At 39.6% G+C, this 20,164-nt stretch overlaps 1 protein-coding gene across 2 annotated transcripts; it reads right to left on the reverse strand.

Moving 5' to 3' along the window:
* Window positions 1-6,933: 6,933 nt before the first annotated feature.
* ZNF200 (zinc finger protein 200) lies at window positions 6,934-19,985 on the reverse strand. 2 transcript variants are annotated; one of them, XM_079945041.1, is made up of 5 exons: window positions 19,859-19,985; window positions 18,815-19,141; window positions 18,093-18,184; window positions 17,671-17,794; window positions 6,934-9,123 (listed from the first exon to the last, which is right to left on the reverse strand). In XM_079945041.1, exons 2-5 carry the CDS (start codon window positions 19,059-19,061, stop codon window positions 8,369-8,371), a joined length of 1,218 nt encoding a protein of 405 aa, XP_079801167.1. In that variant the 5' UTR covers window positions 19,062-19,141; window positions 19,859-19,985; the 3' UTR covers window positions 6,934-8,368. The 2 variants fall into 2 exon arrangements, with proteins under 2 accessions (XP_079801167.1, XP_079801168.1); XM_079945042.1 differs by lacking the exon at window positions 19,859-19,985 and adding an exon at window positions 19,348-19,466.
* Window positions 19,986-20,164: the final 179 nt, after the last annotated feature.

Below are 20,164 nucleotides of genomic sequence, written 5' to 3' on the forward strand. Positions count from 1 at the left end.
TTTTGTTTTAAAGTCTATTTTGTCTGATATTAGTATAGCTACTCCAGCTCTCCTGTGGTTTGTTTGCATGACACATCTCTTTCCATCCTTTTACTTTCAATCTAATGTGTCTTTTAATCTAAAGTGTGTACCCTGTAGATAACATATACTTTGATCATGTTTTTTAATCCAGTGTGATGATCTCTGACTTTTGGTTGCATTGTTTAACCCATTCACCTTTAATATTAATGTCTGCCATTTAACTTTGTTTTCTATGTGTCTTTTGTGTGTCTTTAATGCTCTCTTTTGCATTTATTGTATATTTTCTAATGTAGCATTTTAACCCCAGTGATTTTTTTCACTATATTTTTTGGATTTTTTTAGTGGTTGCTCTAGGTTTTACCATATACATTTTAACTTATCAACATCAGCTTCAGATTTATACTAACTTAATTCGCGTGATATAAAGAAATGCTTCTCGGGACTTCCCTGGTGGTCCAGCGGTTAAAACTCCATTCTCCCGGTGCAGGGGGCCTGGGTTCGATTTCTGGTCAGGGAACTAGATCCCTCATGCTGCCATTAAAGTATCCCGCATGCTGCAGCGAAGATCCCACGTGCTGCAACTAAGACCCAGCACAGCCAAATAAAAAAATAATAAGTAAATATTTAAAAAATAAATAAAGAAAAGCTTCTCCTATATAGCTCTATTCCCTTTCCCCATTTTAAGCATTATTTGTGTATTATCAGTTCACATATTATATCAATGTTATAAACTCAACAATACATTCTTAAATTATTACCTTACCATCTGTAGTCATTTCCTTAGCCCATTACAGCTCTACTCACACCCAACTCCTTTGTGCTGTTATTGGCAAATATATTACACATATGTTACATTTCTTTGTGCTATAGACCCAACAATACACTACCTACATATTATTTTATCCAGTTGCTTTCAAAATCACTTAAGAGAGTAAAGGAGAAAAAAAAAACACTTATCTTTTATAATTACCTACTTTTATCAGCACTCTTTGTTTGTGTGGATTTTAATTGCCATCTGGGGTCACTTGCTTTCAGCCTGAAGGAATTCCTTTAGTATTTTTTGTAGAGCAGTTCTGCTTTTTTTTGAAAGCTTTGCTCGATATAGGATCTTTGATTTACATTTTCCTTCCTGGGCATTTTTCACTTAAAAATTTTTTTTTTTTTTGACTGCGTTGGGTCTTTGTTGCTGTGTGCGGGCTTTCTCTAGTTGCAGTGAGTGGGGGCTACTCTTCCTTGTGAGGCACAGACTTCTCATTGCGGTGGCTTCTCGTTGCGGAGCACGGGCTCTAGGCGCGCGGGCTTCAGTAGTTGTGGCGCACGGGCTCAGTAGTTGTGGTGCACGCACTTAGTTGCTCCACGGCATGTGGGATCTTCCCGGACCAGGGCTTGAACCCGTGTCCCCTGCATTGGCTGGGGGATTCTTAACCACTGAGCCAGGGAAGCCTTAAATTGTTTATTGTTATTTGTGAGATTTCTTTAAATGTTGACTTCATAGCAAATTGTTGAACCATATTTTTTGAGCATGTCAGACACCCTTTCACAAATACTACAACTAGCTTTCCCTAGTTTATACTTTTCAGTTTTGCTTATTTTTGGATATATTTTAATTTCATATAATTATAACCAGAAAGTGCTGCATTTTCTTCCAGTTCTTTTAGGCTTTTCTTCCCCATTCTTTCATTACTTAAATATTTAGCTATATTTTCTTCTAGTTGTTTTTGGTTTTTGCAGATTAAATCGATAAATTGTATTTATGGTTCTAATTTCATTCTTCATATATTTACAAAATTGCTCCAGTTACTTTTTAATAACCTTTCCATACTTCACTGTTTGTAACACCACTTTTATCATTTGTAAAATGCTGATCATTGTATCTAATATGCATTGGGAACTTAATATGTGCTAGCCAGTTGGCCGAGACTTTTCTCTTCATATCTATTTTAATATTGCAGCCATGGGGTATCATTATCATCCCCACTCAAGGACATCCCTGGGTTTAAGGAGATTAAGTGACTGTCTCAAGGTCCCACAGTTAGGACATGGTGGAATCAGGTTTCTGACATATCCAGCTCCATGACCAAGTCCATCCTCTGAATGCCTCTGTAAATTCATATAGAGATGAATAGATGTAGATATATAAATATAGGTATAGAGAGATATAGATATATTTTTAGATTCTCTGTTCTGATACACTGATATGAGCTTTTATTATTGGGCTAATACCATGCTATTTTAGCTTGAGGCTTTTTAAAAAGTTTATAATACTTCACAATATCTGGTAGATTATTCTTGCAAAATTATGCCAAGATGCATGTATAGAAATATTTATTATTGTAAAACTAAATAGATATAACACTTGGAAATACCCCAAGTGTCCATCTAAAGGGGAGCAATTCAGTAAATTATGATCCATCCTTATGGAATCCAGTACAGCCACTCAAAGACTGTAGTAGATTTGTAAGTTCTGATGTGCAAAGAATTCCCAAGATATAACTTAAGGAGTGTTTTACAAACTCATCTCTTTAGTGTAGATGAAAATAAAGGATTATATTGGCATAAACATTTTAGGAGAGATACCCCAAACCTCTTCATCAGTTCCACCTTTTCATGTTAATACATACGGACTTAACCTTGTTTCTAAAGGAAATGTATACCATTTATTTTTCAAAATAATTGAAATAATTTGAAATATTTTTCAAAATATTTTATCAAAATAAGTAATAAAGAACCTCCCCACCAGTCTATTTAGTTGACATATTATTTTATTTAAATAGCTGTGATTGATGAACATTTAGGTTGTCCAGTGTTTTTTAGTTTAGTTTTGTTTTTTTAATTTATTTTTGGCTGCTTTGGGTCTTCAGTGCTGCACACGGGCTTTCTCTAGTTGCAGTGAGCGGGGGCTACTCTTCGTTGCAGTACGCGGGCTTCTCATTGCAGTGGCTTCTCTTGTTGTGGCGCATGGGCTCTAGGTGCGTGGGCTTCAGTAGTCATGGCATGCGGGCTCAGTAGTTGGGGTGCACGGGCTTAGTTGCTTTGTGGCATGTGGGATCTTCCAGGACCAGGGCTCGAACCCATGTCCCCTGCATCGCCAGGTGGATTCTTAACCACTGTGCCACCATAGAAGCCCCTTGTCCAGTGTTTTATCATTACAAATGTGCTGTGTAAGACATCCTTGTGTCTGTACCTTTGCTTACATTTGCGAGAATATCCTATCTGACCACACTATCTTCATTTCTGAGTTGTTTATATTTATCCTTTTTACTAGAATGTAATCTCCACGAGGACAAGGATTTTAATCTTTTCTATTATTGTTTGGCAAATATTTAGTCCCCACTCACTTCCCCTTGGGGTAACATATACTTTCCTATTCTGTTGACTTTGAACTTGGCTGTGTGACTTTCCTTAGCAAAATGTGAGTAGTCAAAACATGAGACCTTAAATCTGCTTGTGCAGCTTGGTTTGGCTCTTGTGCTGCCATGATTACCACAAGAAGGACTTCACCGAGTAGCTGCTGCCCCTTTAGTCCAGGTTTCAGAACGTGACACGAGAATCAGACCTCAATCCAACCTGAAGTCTAGGGTGAAGCAGAGCCACCTCAACCAACCTGTAGACCCAGGAGTGAGAAAAACAAATGCTTACTATAATCAACTGAGTTTTGGGATATCTTCCCTAAGTACCACTGCAGCAATAACTGACTAATTCAGTACAGAGATGTGGAGAGTATCGTAACAAAAGCCTAAAATATGTGGCATTGGTCTTAGGATCAAAGAAATTGTTTTTTTGGCCACAACGTGCATCTTGTGGGCTCTTATTTCCCTAACCAGGCATTGAACCTGGGTCCTCAGCAGTGAAATCGCGGAGTCCTAACCACTGGACCTCCAGAGAAGTCCTTATTTCCTTGTCCTATTGCATTTGCTAGAACTTCCAGTAGGTGTTGAATAGGAGTGGTGAGAGGGGATATCCTTGTTCCTGATCTTTCTTATTCCTGATCTTAGTGGGAAGGCGTCTAGTTTCTGACCATTAATTATGATGTTGGCTGTAAGTTTTTATACATGTTCTTTATCAAGTTGAGGAAGTTTCCCTCTATTTTTAGTTTGCTGAGGGTTTTTATCACAAATGGGTGTTGGATTTTGTCAAATGCTTTTTCTACAGCTGATCTGATTATAAGATTTTTCTTCTTTTTTTTTTTTTAATGTTCATTGCTTTTGAAATGTTGAACCAGACTTGCATACCTGGAATAAATTTCATTTGATCATCATAGATAATTCTTTTTATACACTATTGGATTCAAGTTGATAATATTTTGTTGAGAATTTTGGTGTGAATATCCGTGAGAGATATTAGCTGTAGTTTTCCTTTCTTGTAATGGCTTTGTCTGGTTTTGGTATTTGGGTAATGCTGGACTCACAGAATGAGTTAGGACGTGTTCCTTTTGCTTGTATTTTCTGGAAAAGATGGTAGAGAATTGTCATAATTTCTTCCTTAAACATTTTATAGCATTCATAATGAAACCATCTGTGCCCAGTGCTGTTTTGGAAGGTTATTAATTATTCAGTTTCTTTAATATGGGCCTATTCTGATTATTTTTTCTTGAGTGAGTTTTGGTAGATTGTGTCCTTCAAGGAATTGGTCCATTTCCTCTAGGTTATCAAATTTATAGGCATAGAGTTATTCATAATATTCCTTTATTATCATTTTCTTGCCCACAGGATTCATAGTGATGGCCCCCTTTTTTCATTTCTGATAATAGTAATTTGTGCCTTCTCTCTTCTTTTGTTAGTTAGCCTGGCTAGAGGTTTATCAATTGTATTGGTCTTTTCAAAGAACCAGCTTTTGATTTTGTTGATTTTTCTCTGTTGATCTTGTTGATTTTCTCTATTGATTTCCTACTTTTAATTTCTTTGATTTCTTTTCTAATTTTTATTTTACCTTTTCTTCTGTTTGGATTTAATTTCCTCTTTTGTAGATCATAAGGTAGAAACTTAGATGATTGATTTTAGATATTTATTCTTTTCTAATATATGTATCCAATGCTATAAATTTCCCTCTAAGCATTGCTTTCACTGCATCCCAAAATTTTCATAAGTTTTATTTCCATTTTCATTTACTTTAAAATATTTTAAATTTTTTCTTGAGACTTCTTCTTTGACCCGTTTGTTACTTAGATGTGTGTTGTTAAATCTCCAAATATTTTGGGATTTTTCAGCCAACTTTGTTATTAACTTCTAGTTTAGTTTAATCTCATTGTGATCTGAGAACATATTTTGTGATTTCTATTCTTTTAAATTTGCTGAGGTGTGTTCCATGGCCCAGATGTGGTCTATCTTGGTGATGCTTCATGTGAGTTTGAAAAGAATGTGTATTCTGCTGTTGTTGGGTGAAATATTCTATATATGTTTAGTGAAGTGTTGGAATTGGAGGTGAAGCTGGAGTGGGCTCGAGAGAGTGGAGAGGATGAGACTCACCCTGATGACTAAGGTTAATGAAAACCATTATTTTTATTAGCTTTATCATATGCCACCCTATTTATCCAACCATTTAGGTCATTTCTAATTTTTTCAGCATTATGATGTTGTGATACCTCCCCTTGTACATAGAAGATGAATTGCTGGGTCAAGGAGTAATAGTTTTAACATTCTTGTCACAGTAAATGGATGCTGCTGTCATCCCTCTTCTGCCAAGCCAAACATTTACACACACACACACACACACAAAACCTGCTCATTTAATGCACCTAAAATGGTATCTTGTTCTTTCAATATATAATTCTTAGATTACTATTAAGGCCAAACGTTCTTTCATATATTTCTTTTAGCCACTCATGTTTATCTGAAGATTATCTGTTCATGTCTTATTACTAGAACATCCCTTCGCTGCTCCCTTCCTCCCCCATCTCATCCTTCTGGTCTCAGTTTAAATGTCACTTCCCCAGAAGTCCTCCCTAGAAAACCCACCGGTATCACTCCTAGCAGCCTTTCCTTCCTAGCACTTGTGTGTAGCTGCATACCTGTTTTTGAGATTTACTGAATTTCTGCCCCCACCGGCACCCCACACCCTGGGAAACTCCATGGGTTTGTTGCTCCCCATTACAACCCAGGGCCTGGTGCCAAGGCTTTAGAGGATGTGTGCTTTAGATTTATAGCTGCTGTAGGAATAGGATCTTTGGTCCTTCATATTTTCTAACTGGACTTTGCTGCTCTACTGGAAAACCATTCATTGTTGTGTTTACTTTTTCTCATTAGCTGTTGTCAGGCTCCTTATCAAGCACTTACTTGTCCAACAGCTTCTCGGGGTGCCCTCCCAGGGACCTCGACCTTGCACACTTTACTGGCGGGGCACGGAAGACACTTGCTGGGTGTAGGGAGGGGGTTTGGGTCACGGGAGTATCACCAACCCAAACATCTTGGGGACCTTGTGGCCTGACTGTTGGGCAGGGAACAGGACCATCTTGCCCCCGGGACCTCACCCTCTCCTGTCACTGCCCGGCAGCCATTTAGCCTTTTAAGTTTTCTGGGTGCACAGGTGGGTCCCTCTGCACAATAACTGGGTGGACTCTGGCCAGACTTGCAAAGGAATAAGAGAATAATGCTGGCAGCCAGTTTTGTCCCTTATTTTAAAGGATACAGTAGGCTTGAAAGACAACATTGATAAAGGCTGTTTTAGTGTGGCTTAAATGGGGTTTCTTTTTCTATCTTTAATTAGGACTCAGGACTGAATTGTATCATAAAATGTCCTTTTAGCATGCTCTGTACAACAACAAAGCTTAAGAACCACATATTTTAACAAAAAAGAGCAATAGGCATAAAGGAAGAAACAAAACTACTATTTGTAGATGGTATAATTTTTAACCACAAATTTTAACAGAACTGAGAAATTACAAAATTACTGAACATTACATTCAGAGAAGTGGCTAGTTTTGCAAATATATAATTAAAAATAACTTTCCTATGTAAGAGCAATAACCAACTAGAAAAATATAATGAAAAAAACTATTTACAGTAACAAAATTGTGTAGAACTTACATGAAGAAAATTAGAAAAACTTAGGAATACTCTAATCAATGGAAAGATATGTTTCTGGATAGGAAACAAAATTTGTAAAGGTAATTTTCCCCCAATAGTACTGATATATAGCATTTTAACCTATTCCAATCAAAATACCAATGTAAAACCTTAGGAAATCTAAGAATAGCAAGACTGATCAAGAATCCTTAAAATGACGCACCACAGGATCGGTCCCGTGAAGGCACCGCTGGCCCTGCCTCTGGCAGACAAGTCAGGAGTCTGGGTATCAGGAGGCCAAAGAGAACAAATATCCACTACAATGAGGACACTGGAACCCTGTCTCCTGAGGGGCAATGTGAGCTAGCTATTGGAGACATAATTTCTAAAAGTAAAACACTTTGCTTGTGAGGTAGTGACCACCCATTGCCAAAGGTCTGATGGGAAATACGCATATGGCAAGTTTACTGACCAGCCATGGATCCAAGCCAACGTCCTCCTCCTCCTCTTGCCGTTTCCTTCCTAGCAGGTTTTCTTCTAGACTCAACAGAGGGGCAAGATTCTAAAGAGCTTTTCCAGGAGCGGGGCTGGGTGGCCAGGCCTGAGCGACCCAAACTTCTTTTGGCAAGGGAAAGGCATGAGAGAGCCGTGTGAGCAATTAATTGCGGAACAAAATACAGTGAGAACAGCAGACACTTTTAAATAATGCTCTGAAAAGGATTTCTGTAAAACAGTCACTTTTCACCACAAACTGCAAATGTTATTGAAATTCATCATTAGATCACATACAAATGACAGAGTAAGTCCTTAACATTCACTTGCTGTATTTTCCTAAATTCCAAAGTAAACAACCCCTTTCAACTCTCAGGCTTTAAGGGTATCCTTAGAGGGTTATATGAGTTGCTAGTAGAAGCTGTTGACCTAACAAATCAGTAGTTTGGTTCTTTTAGGGGAACACAGTTCCAGATAAGGACGTTTACATTATTTCTCAAGTGTGAATTCCTATGTGGGGGAAAAGCTGGATATACTTTCAGGACACTCATCACTCTTCACCTTGAAGGTAAGCATCCCCCAGACTTATATTTCAAAGCATTTTTCAGGGAAGGGGTCTGTGACCTGTACATTGTTATACAAGTTCACAAAAGCTCGAGTCCAAAAAGCCTGGTTGCTAACTGAGGTATAGCCCTTGAGGATGTTTTTGTTTTTGTTTTCTTCCCCCCTGTGAATTTTCTAAAAACTTGAGGTTTCAGCAAACATGGGTATTTATCCAATTTTGGCTATAATGAGGTTTTCTTATCTGTATCTTTTCAGATAGCCTGGGAATTCAGAATTCCTTAAGGAATATTTCAGGTTGAGGCAGGACCATCAGACCTTTCCCGATCCCACTTCTGTTTTCGGATCTTACATGCTGAATGGGTTTTTTCATGCCGGGTACAGTTTGACAGCCGACCAAACCTCCTCCCACACTTCGTACAACCATATGGCCTCTCAGCCTCGTGACTCTGCAGATGAATCACAAATTCTTTGTTTCCTGGGAAGGTTTTCCCACATTCTGGACACTTAAATATCTTCTCCCTTATATGGATTCCCTCATGGCGACTCCGATGAGAATTCTGACGAAAGTTTTTCCCACACTGAGAACATGAATAAGGTTTCTCTCCTGTATGGATTCGCTCATGTTTATTAAGGTTTGTTTTATGATTGAAGCTTTTCCCACAGTGACTACAGTCATAGGGTTTTTCTCCAGTGTGAGTCCTCTGGTGGGAAATAAGGTAAGAACTTTCATTAAACTGTTTCCCACACAGTGGACAAGTATACCATCTTCTTGTTCTCCGATTTCTGGTAAGTGCGATAACACTGATATCCACATATTTTGAGAGTTCCTCTAGTGGAGTATCATTTTCGATGGTAACTAAAAGATTTCTCATTTTCCTTTCCTTTGGAATGCATGTATTTAGTCCTTCCTCTTTCTGGCAATCTGGAGGTTGCTCAGAGACCACGGAGCAATCAATTTCATCACAATCTGAAGACTTTTCTCTCTGTTCTTCATTCTCTACAGGTTCTTTCTGAAGATCTTCACCCTCAGGATTACTGTCACTGACTGTTGAAACAGAGAGAGAATTTAATAACTTTTGAGGGCTATGATACCAGGCAGGAAAAAACAAGTCAGATTTCTCATGAAACAATAACCTTGAAAGTCAGAAATCTGAGGACTGGCTGATAATTGCCATCAACACTTTTCTACCCTTAATGAGGGTGGGATACATGACTGATAAATCTTTGCATACCCCATAAAGCAAGCACACAGTCCTCTTTTTACTTTTCTTTAAAAATTGGAATGAGTGGGACTACATTAAAATATTTCATTTGTTTGTTTTCTGAATAAGCACCAACTACTCATTCAACAAGTTCATACTGACCTTATATTCTGTGTAGAGCACTGAGCTAATAAGGACCAGGGGATGAAGGACATAAATACTAAAGGGTACTACTTGTAATCTTTAGGAGGCTAGTAAGTGAATGGTAAGATGAGTTACTTCTAGGTTTTCACTACATTAAATATTAAAATATTATAGTATTAGGTAATATTATAATATCCAATATAGTGAAAAACTGGAAAAATTCAAATGACCACAACTAAAGAAGGTACAGCAAATTCACACAATGGATTATTATTTGGACACTAAAGGATTACTACAATTGATAAAATGAAACTATGTTAGAAGTCAATAGTTGTCATTTTGGGGGAGGAAGGAGAGCAGTGACTGAGCAGGGGGCACAGAGGGATTTCTGGGCTGTTAGGAATAGTCAATTTTGGGTGTGGTTAGATAAATGTGTACATTTTGTGAAAATCTGAGCTGTACACTTAGGATCTGTAGACTTTTCTGCATTCACATTTCCCAAAAAAAGTCTGTGTAAAATAACAAATTATAAAAACTAGGCAATACAGTGAAAAAAAAAAAAAAGTATGCTCTGAACAGGTGACGTGACAAGGGATTTGTCTAACTCCAGGCAACTTACTGAGATTAAAGTAAAGGATTAAATCAACCACTTAGATAATGTGACTGAACATGAAGCTAGAATATGAATTTCTGCTGGATTTAGCAGTTTCACACCAATAGAATTTTTTCTTTTAAATTATTTCTTTTAATGATTCCCTTAGGATAATGAAAATGCTGGGTCAAAGCACATGCCAATTTTTATCACAGCTCTTGGTATGAACTGTTATACTACTTTCCAAACAAGCTGTACAAATTTCAATACAATCATCAACATGTGGTTATCAATTTTACCTAATCTTGCTGGCAGTAGATATAATTTTCAAATATTTAATAGGTATACAATGGTTTCTCATTGTAGCTTTACTTTGCACTTTGATTACTGCAAACTAGTAATTTATCTATTGGGCTGAGACTTTATCAATCACTACTGATATATTAATGGAAGTCTCCCTCTATAATAACTCCACGACTTAAAACCAGAAAAAAAAATTAGTCTTAAAATCTGATAAATTTCTATTGTTTCCTGGCCATTTTTTTTTAAAAAGGTATTTTTTAAATTAATTTATTTATTTGGCTGCATTGGGTCTTCGTTGCTGTGCACAGGCTTTCTCTTTTTGTGGCGAGCGGGGGCTACTCTTTGTTGCGGTGCACAGGCTTCTCATGGTGGTGGCTTCTCTTTGTTGTGGAGCACGGGCTCTAGGTGCACAGGCTTAGGTGCTCTGCGGCATGTGAGATATCTTCCTGGACCAGGGATTGAACCTGTGTCCCCTGCATTACCAGGTGGATTCTTAACCACTGTGCACCCAGGGAAGTCCTCTAGCCATTCTTTTATGCCTTATTATTACAGTTAACTCTAATACATTTGGAGTTTAGTATCACACTGTTTGTTGTTTGTAACATGTCTAATATTGGTAAAACCAGTCAGAACATCCACTTCTACCTTTTCACAAATTTGACTGAGTGTATTTACAGTATAAATAAATTTGGAGGGCACTGCTATCTTTATTTTACATGATTTTAGTTTTCCAGTTTAGACCTGTTCCTCTCCAATATTTAAGAATCTTCTTTTCTATTTACCAATAAAACATTTCTCTAGCTTACTCCTATCTTACAGTCATTCTGAATGACAGCTCTCATTATTTTGTGTTTATTTAAGAATGCTATTTATTGGGCTTCCCTGGTGGCACAGTGGTTAAGAATCCACCTGCCAGTGCAGGGGACATGGGTTCAAGCCCTGGTCCGGGAAGATCCCACATGCCACGGAGCAACTAAGCCCGTGTGCCACAACTACTGAGGCTGCGCTCTAGAGCCCACAAGCCACAACTACTGAGCCCACGTGCCACAAGACTAGAGCCTGTGCTCCGCAACAAGAGAAGCCACCGCAATGAGAAGCCCGTGCACCGCAAGGAAGAGTAGCCCCCTCTCACCATGACTAGGGAAAGCCCACGCACAGCAATGAAGACCCAACACAGCCAAAAATAAATTTAAAAAAAAAGAATGTTATTTATTGATTGTTAAATACTTATTCCTATCAACCTACTTTAAAACTATTAAATATAATAATGTTTTAGTTGATCCTTCTAGATTTTCTAAGTACAAATCATATTTTGGTTCCCTCTCTTTCCAATATTCATTCTTCTCAACCCCTTTTTCTTATCTTCTTGCTTTAGAAAATTAGTTAATGATATTAATAGTGATAGCAGGTTTCTTTATTCTCAGTTTTCAGGAATTATCATCAGCGTTTTATGAATGATTATAAACATTAGGTTATATTAAAGAGCTAAATATCTGTTTTCAGAACAATTAGTTGAAACTCATAAGATTTTTCTGATTTTTCTGAAAGGGTCAATGAAAATACAGTCGACTTCAACAACACAGGTTTGAACTGTGAAAGTCCACTTATACGCAGAATGTTTTCAACAATAAGTACTACAGTACTGTGCAATCCAAGGTTGGGTGAATCTGCAGATGCAGAACCATGGATATAGAGGAACAGCGGGTATGGAGGGCTGACTATCAATTATGCATTGATTTTTGACTGCTGGGGGGGTCAGCACCCCTTATCCCTGTGTTGTTCATGGGAAACTGTATTTTACCTTCCTTTACTGTACTAACTTTAAAAATAAAATAATTTTAGTAGCTAATATATTTATATGGCTCAAAAAATCAAAACATGAAAAAGTATACACAGAGAGCATTACTCTCATACCTCTCCATCCATTCTATTCATTCCCCAGACAGGTAGCAGTTTTTATTAATTTCTTTTTGTTTTCCCATTGTTTCTTTAGGCAATACGTTTTCTTTTTCTCCCCATTTCTTACATAAAAGGTAGTACACTATGTATATTTCTGCTACTTGCCTTACTTCAGTCACTATATTCCAGTGCACAGAGATTATCATGGTATGATGTGTGGAAACATACCGTATTCAACCAGCCCCCTGAAGAAACACTTGGATTGTTTTCAACTTTGTTTTTACAAACAATACCACAATGAATAAACCCTGTTTGTACATTATTTTGAATGTGTGCTATTGCTATTATCTGTAATTCAGATTCCCTGAAGTGGGTCTGCTAGATCAAAAGGTAAATGCATCTGTAATATGGGTAATTACAGATTCTCATAAACAGGAACTGTACCATTCTGCATGCCCACCAGCAATATACCCATCTCCCAACAACCTCACCACCAATGTGTTGTTTCTGATTTCTATAAATCTGATAGATTTTTTTTAAAAAAGGTAACTCAGTAAAGGTTTTATTTGCATTTCTAATTATGAGAAGGGCTGGACATCTTTCATGTATTTTATTTTTAAAATTTCTTTTATTGATTAATTTACTTATTTTTGGCTGCGTTGGGTCTTCATTGCTGCTTGTGGGCTTTCTCTAGTTGCGATGAGCAGGAGCTACTCTTTGTTGCCGTGTGCAGGTTTCTCGTTGCAGTGGCTTCTCTTGTTGCAGAGCACGGGCTCTAGGCGCATGGGCTTCAGTAGTTGTGGCTTGCAGGCTCTAGAACACAGGCTCAGTAGTTGTGGCGCATGGGCTTCGTTGCTCCGCAGCATGTGGGATCTTCCTGGACCAGGGCTCTAACCCATGTTCCCTGCATTGGCAGGCGGTTTCTTAACCACTGTGCCACCAGGGAAGCCCTCTTTCATGTATTTTAGAGTAATTTGTATTTCTGAGAAAATCTGTTGATCTTTCTGTTCCCAATTTCTAGAAGTTCTTAATAAATTAGGCTTTTGTCTGATATAAGGTGCAAATATTTACCTCCAATTTACTGCATTTTATTTGCTCAGATATTTTTTATTTTGTCATACAGAAGTTTTAAATTTTTTTTTTTGCAGTGCGCAGGCCTCTCACTGTTGTGGCCTCTCCCGTTGCGGAGCACAGGCTCCAGATGCGCAGGGTCAGCGGCCATGGCTCACGGGCCTAGCTGCTCCGCGGCATGTGGGATCTCCCCAGACCGGGGCACGAACCCGTGTCCCCTGCATCGGCAGGCGGCCTCTCAACCACTGCGCCACCAGGGAAGCCCTTAAAATTTTTATGTATTTACTTTATTGATCTTTTCTTTCAAGACTTCTGGATTTTTGAGTCTTAATTAGAAAAGCCTTCCTAGGCCACAGTTATAAAGGAATTCACCCTTTGATCCACTGGGAGTTTTTCTTGGTGTGCAAAATAAGGTATGATTCACCAAATGGCTACTAAGTTGTCACAACACCTTTTATCAAAAAGTCCCTCTTTACCTTGCTGATTGGAGATTCCAACTTTATCACAAACTAAGTCCTCATGTGTATTTGGTAAAACCAGTCAGAACATCCACTTTTTTTTTACTTAATTAATTTTGTTATTAATTAGTTTATTTTTGGCTACGTTGGGTCTTCGTTGCTGCGCGTGGGGCTTTCTCTAGTTGCAGAGAGCGGGGGCTACTCTTCGTTGCAGTCTGCGGCCTCTTCATTGCAGTGGCTTCTCTTGTTGCAGAGCACGGGCTCTAGGCGCACGGGCTTCAGTAGTTGTGGCGCATGGGCTTAGTTGCTCTGCAGCATGTGGGATCTTCCCCGACCAGGGATCGAACCCATGTTCCCTGCACTGGCAGGCGGATTCTTAACCACTGCGCCACCAGGGAGGTCCCTGGACTTCTTATTCCATCCCATTGATCTATCTAGTCACATGCCAATACTATATACTGTTTTCATGGCAGGCTTTAGAGGCTGCTTTAATACCTGATACGGCTAGAACCCTCCTGCACCACTGCTCTTCTCTTCAGTTTTCTCCGTTACTTGTAGTTATTTTTCCATTTGAATTTGAGATCGGACTGCCTACTTCCAGGGGAAAAAATCCTATTGGTTTTGTTAAAGGGATTACATTGAATTCATAAATCAATTTGGGGAGAACTGACCTTTTTTTATGTTAAAATCTTCCCCACCAAGAACATGATACTTCTTTCCATTCATTCAAATCTACTTCTGTGTCCTTTAGAAGTGTTTTAAAGTTTTCCTCACAATTTTTGCGCACTTCTTAAGTTTATTCCTAGGTGTTTAATCTTTTTTGTTCCTACTGTATACCTTCTAAATGATTGTGTTTGCATGAATGATTTCGGTATAATAATTTTACATCTCATTGCCTTACTAAATGCTTATTATCTGGAATAAGCTTTCAGACATTCTCTAGGATTTTCCAGCTACACAATTATATCATATGTAAATAGGTGTAGTTTTATCTTTCTCTTAAGTTCTTATAATACGGCTATTTTCCTTCTCATTTAACTGCACTGGGTAATACCTGAAACAAAATATTAGACAGTAGTAGTGGTAGTGGGCTTCACTGTTGTATTCCTAATTCTAGTGGGAATGCCCCCAGTGTTTCCCATTAAAGATGATGCTGGCTGAAAGGATATGTAGCCCATTAAGGAAGTATCCATTAGTCACTAGTTTGTTAAGTGTTCTTATGAAGAGGTTTGTATTTTGTCAAGTATCTTTTCAATAACTATGAAAATGATCATAGGCTATTTCTTTTTATTTTCAGATGGATAGACTTATAACAAATAGACTTTCTATGACTAAATCATTTTTGTATTCCTGGAATAAATCTTATTTGGTCATTGCAATTTTCATCAGATTGTGATATCTTTGTTACACTAATGTCATAAAAAGAACCTGGAAGTTTTCCTTCTTCTTCTATACTCTGAAAGTTCTCACAGAATTTGAACTGTCAGATTTTTAAAGATTTACAAGAATTTTCTGTGAAACTAAGGCTGGTCCTTTTTCTTGTGTGTGGGACTAGTTTTCTGACAATTTCAGTTTCCTCTATGGAAACTGGTTTATCTATTTGTGTGTAAATCATTCTACTTATTAGTTCCTCTACTTTTTCTATTTTTACCTTATTGATTTCTAAGTTTGTATTTATTAATATTTTGTTCCTGTTTTCCCTTACCTTGTTTTCCTAACTGTAAATCAGAGGCTTAATTAATTTCTGTAAACCAGTATACATTTTTTTTATCCCTGCATATTCTTATGAGTACCACTTTAGATTATACCATAGATTCTGATAGTGTTATGCAGAAAAATTATGCGATTTTAATTTGTATTACTCCTTTGACCCAAAGTTACTTAATAGTTTTAAATTTTACTGGTAGAAAGAAATTGTTTTCTCTGATTTCATTAATAATTTCTAGTTGTATTGCATTGTGATAGATCCTAATGTATAATTTCTACTCTTTGGACTCTATTGTGTTTTTGTTGCATAGTATGTAGTCAATTTGTATCAATCTTGGAAAGGTATATTCTCTTACCACAGTAGAGGGCAGAAACAACCATAAGAACTATCTCACTGAGAATTTAAGTGCTCTACCTTTTTGGTTGTTTTCATGTGGTTTACTTGGACTGAAACACAAATTCTGTCTTCCTCTGTCAAGGGCCTTCCTTTTGATTCCTGTCCCCACGAGGTTCATTCCCTTACACTTTTCCCTTTGCAAACCGACCAAATGTTACTATTTCAACTATCAGCTATATGCTGATGACTCCCAAATCTTTACATCCTTACATCTGAGCTCCAATCCCCAATGTCCAAGTGCCCAGAGGATAACCTCATTTTATTTCCTGCCATGGACTGAATCTCATTTAAAATCAAATCCGTGTTCTTCCAAACTCTGCTCCTGGGTCCAAATCCTGCCTTGACGTATCAAAGCTCTTTACAGCTGTAATTTAGAAGCTCTTAGAGAGTAGAAATGGAGCCTTATATATATTTTTAACCTCCTGAATATCAACTCCAAAACCCAACCCTGCCTGAAGGTAAAACAGCATTTATTAAATGTGGTGAATGACTCTAAGCTTAAATCATCAGCTTCAGAGTATGGATAAGGGAGAAGAAAGGAGAGGGTGAGGATTGGGTCTCAGGTCCTCAACGTGCAGGACCAAAGTGTTCCTGGAGTTGGCAACATGCCCAACAGTCAGTCACCCAAAATAAATGCTAGCTTTGCCTAAGACTCAGGAAAAACTCAGTGTAATAAATCTGATCTGTTTATACAGTTTCCTAAAATAAAATATTACATATAATAATCTATGGGAAATTAACCAGGCCTATTATGTACCACCACCCCAACCATACAGGATAAGACAACTACAGAGTTGAGTAATCATTATGTATTTCTGTCACCCTAGGCAACTCACAAAACCTCAGCCTCAGAACCAGTCTTGAAGGCAAGGTAAAAAGTATTAGGCACTCAGCAAAATGATTTTTGAGGGACCCTGGCTCTAGGGTAGCAGTATATTTCTAGGGAAAAACTGAAGCATCTCTAAGCAGCTTACAGAGAAGCTGCTGCCAGATGAGTTCCTATGTAGCACCTGTTAGCCACTACTGGGAAATGAGTACAAATGAAGAAGGTTTCATTCACCAACCATATAGGAAATTCACTGATGAAACTAAGAGAAATGCAGCAAGGAGGCAGTACTGTACTGGGCCAAGACTGTGCTCTGGTGTTAGATTCCCTGAGTCCAAAACCCTGCTCTACTACCTACTGCTGTGTGACCTTTAGCAAATTTCTTAACTTCTCTCTGCTTCAGTTCCATCATCTGTGAAATAGTAATGATTCCTATACACCACAGTACTATCATAAGAATTACATGAGATAATAAATGCATGCAAAGTAGTTAGAAGTGTCTAGCACATATTGGCACACAAGTGCTTAATAAGTACCAGATGTTATTTCCATCAAAAGTAGGATATATTTTCTCTTTCACTAGTAGGCTTCACAGCTATTGAACATCAAGAAAAAAAAAAAAGACTTAAAAGAATTAGTCATGTGTCCAATAAATACACTGATGTAAAATATATCTGTGGGGAGAATACCACTGGGTGCAGAGATTCAGAAACAGTATACTCGCATTTTCTATCTGTTTAATATTTGATGTGAGTATATCAACCTCAAGTCTTGCTTACCAAGAGAAGTCCCCTCCTTACTGCCCCCAAGATACAGGGAAAATGGCCACTCACAGCTGGAGAAGGCTCTGCCACATGGAATAAATCAAAAATTAAATGTGCATAAACATGTACTTAGCTGGTGTGAACAATGTCTCAAAAAAGTCTGAGATGAAATAGAACATGCTTTTCCCATAGCCTTCAATCTGAACACACAAGAGACTTGATTTCTTACCCAGTAACATCATCTCCCCAATGCTGTTGTCTTGAATCTCTGAGGTGGGCTGCTGAACAGGATCCAAGCTTACACATTCTTCTTGGGAGTGAAATACATTCAAATCCTCAAAGACCACCAGCTCCTGAAAGAGCAACAGGCCCCCTTCCTCTTAGTAACAGAGGTTCCTTGACAGCCCTGCTGTTAAGAAAGACCAAGATCAGGGAAGGGATGGCAAAAGGGATCTAGAAGTCCCATGCAGACAGGAAAGCCTGGCTCAGAGAGGAGCCAGAGGGAAAAAAAAAAGATGACTGTCCAAGGAGGCAGTGAAGAAAGAGCCCCATCTCCCTGCTGACTCCCAAAAGTGGGTTTATATACACGGGAGGGCTGCAAGAGTAGAGAAGGTGATGCACTCAAACAGTGAACAGGAAAACTGAACCCACCTCAGACTCAGCTTTCAAACACAGAGACACTGTCTCCTGTTTCTGCTGGATTCCTTCTCTGGGTAGAAGCTTCACTAAGGGATGAGGTTGCACTGGGGAAAGAGGAAGCTGTAGTTAATAGAAAAGTCAGTGACTCTAATATGGAGACTCTACCCACACCTTGAATCCAGGCTGTCCTCATTCCTTTGGTAGGTAACTCAAGGCTTTTTCTGTTCCTATGAGCCCAGTCAGAGATCAATCCACAAACCACAGGGTCTTGAACCTATATGGGGTCTCTTCACTATGAAAAGGATATTCCCCTAAGCACCTTTTAAAATTCCCATTACTACTAAGGGGAAGGATGGGGAAAGGTAAAGTCTGAAGATGCCCACAGCAAGCACAAAAGTTAACAAAATTCCACATAAGCTGAAGTCAATTCAATAATTCATCCACATTCCTTTATCCTAAAAAGATACTCCCCCTCCCCCAATGTCTGGGTAAAACTGACACTACAGAAAAGATACACACTGTTTATTCTGTGGCTTTACATACACTTAGCAAACCATTCAAGCTCCAGCTTGAGAAAAAAAATACTCCCTCTCCCTGGCACGTTGACTTATTGGAATCAACTCTTTTTTTCCGACACCCACCAACCTAACTTGAATTCATTACTAACAAGGAAGTCTAGCTCAGCTCCCAGTACCATCCCCTTCTCTTCTAGTAAAACAGTATGTGCTTCTTACCTCTGTTCTGAAGATTTGAGCTCACATCCTTCACAATAACCAAGGTCTCCTTGACTTTCTGACTGGGCTGGACTAGGCTTGGCTTGGGCAAGAAGGTGAGGAAGTGCTCCAGAACCAGCTGGTGAATGGTCTTGGGCCCACTAGTAGCATCTCGGAGTAGATCTTGGCCCAGCTTGGAGTTAGGAGGAACTCTCAGTATAAAGGACCTCTTTGGCTTTAGGGGTATAGGAACCACTTTTGCAGCCATCGTGCCTTGAAATCACACACACACTTGTTTCTGCAGAGCTTCAAGAGTCACCTCTTACTGGAGGAAACCTGTCAGTCACGCTGCAGATGAGAGAAACCATGAGTCAGGCTGGAGATGCCTGCACTCCAGTATGTGTCTTGCAAAGTGAGGCCACATGAGATCTAAATCAAAAAGGAAAGATAAACTACGGTAGGGAACTCACAACCGTAAGGAAGATCCCTGACCCGATACTCTTAGCAAGGCCTGAAAGGAATATCCTGAGAATGAAAGCATAAGATGTTCAAACCTCAAGGGCCATCCTCATGAGAAAATGAAGTGCAAACTCCACTGGGAAGAAAGGTTTAACTCATGCTGGTAGAAGAAGCAATGGGCCAGAAGACAGGAAATCCGGGGTCCAATACCGAGGGCATCTGTTTACAAGTCAACTTGGCCACCGAATCTGGCCTCACTGCGTCCCTTGGACCGCAGGTCCCTCGGATGCCCTTCCGGGGGTTGCTGATGGTTCAAGGAGCAAACGCAAGGCCGCATGAGGTGTCTACGTGTGGCCTGCTGACTCCTTTCCGCCCTCAAAGCCCTGTAAGAGCGACAGGGGACATCCCAGTAGGGCCCACCAGGCCAGGCCCGCTCTGCAGCCTCTCCCAGTGGCCAAGGGGCACCTTCACCGCAAAGCCCAGCTGCTGGCATTGCCTGGGGTGCGCTCCCGGCTACCTATCCAGCCAGGCTCCCCTAGCAACAGACTCTGTTCCGCTCCCCAGAGGCCGCCTCAGCCTGGTTCCCGCCCTCCCGGAGTCCCTCACCTCTTGGGGTTCTGCCGCCCCTGGGCGCTCACTGGGGACAGCCCAAAGACCCAGACTCGGGGAGAGACCGGGAAACTAGGCTCGAGAGGGCAAGCCCACCACTCGCCCTTCGGAATGTCCTCACAGGCTGCCGGCGACTACTGGCGTGCGCCGCCGTCAGTTGGGGAGGACGGCAGGGACGCGGTGCCTTCTGGGAGGCCGGGCGCCTAGGCAGCAGTGACGTCACGCCCGGTGCCCCGTTTCCGGTGCGGAAGCCTGGTCTCCTCGCTTGGAGCGAGCGGTCTGCGCTTGGGAAGGCGAGGCTCG

The sequence above is a fragment of the Stenella coeruleoalba genome, assembly GCF_951394435.1.
Source record: "Stenella coeruleoalba genome assembly, chromosome: 15".
Lineage (NCBI taxonomy): Eukaryota > Metazoa > Chordata > Mammalia > Artiodactyla > Delphinidae > Stenella > Stenella coeruleoalba.

Coding starts and splice junctions, on each gene's coding strand:
- ZNF200 (XM_079945041.1), bottom strand. CDS start 19,061: ATGGCTGCAAAAGTGGTTCCTATACCCCTAAAGCCAAAGAGGTCCTTT. Junction 17,795..18,092: donor GTTTGAAAGCTGAGTCTGAG/GTGGGTTCAGTT, acceptor TTGCTCTTTCAG/GAGCTGGTGGTCTTTGAGGA. Junction 9,124..17,670: donor TGGGGAGATGATGTTACTGG/GTAAGAAATCAA, acceptor CTGTTTCAACAG/TCAGTGACAGTAATCCTGAG.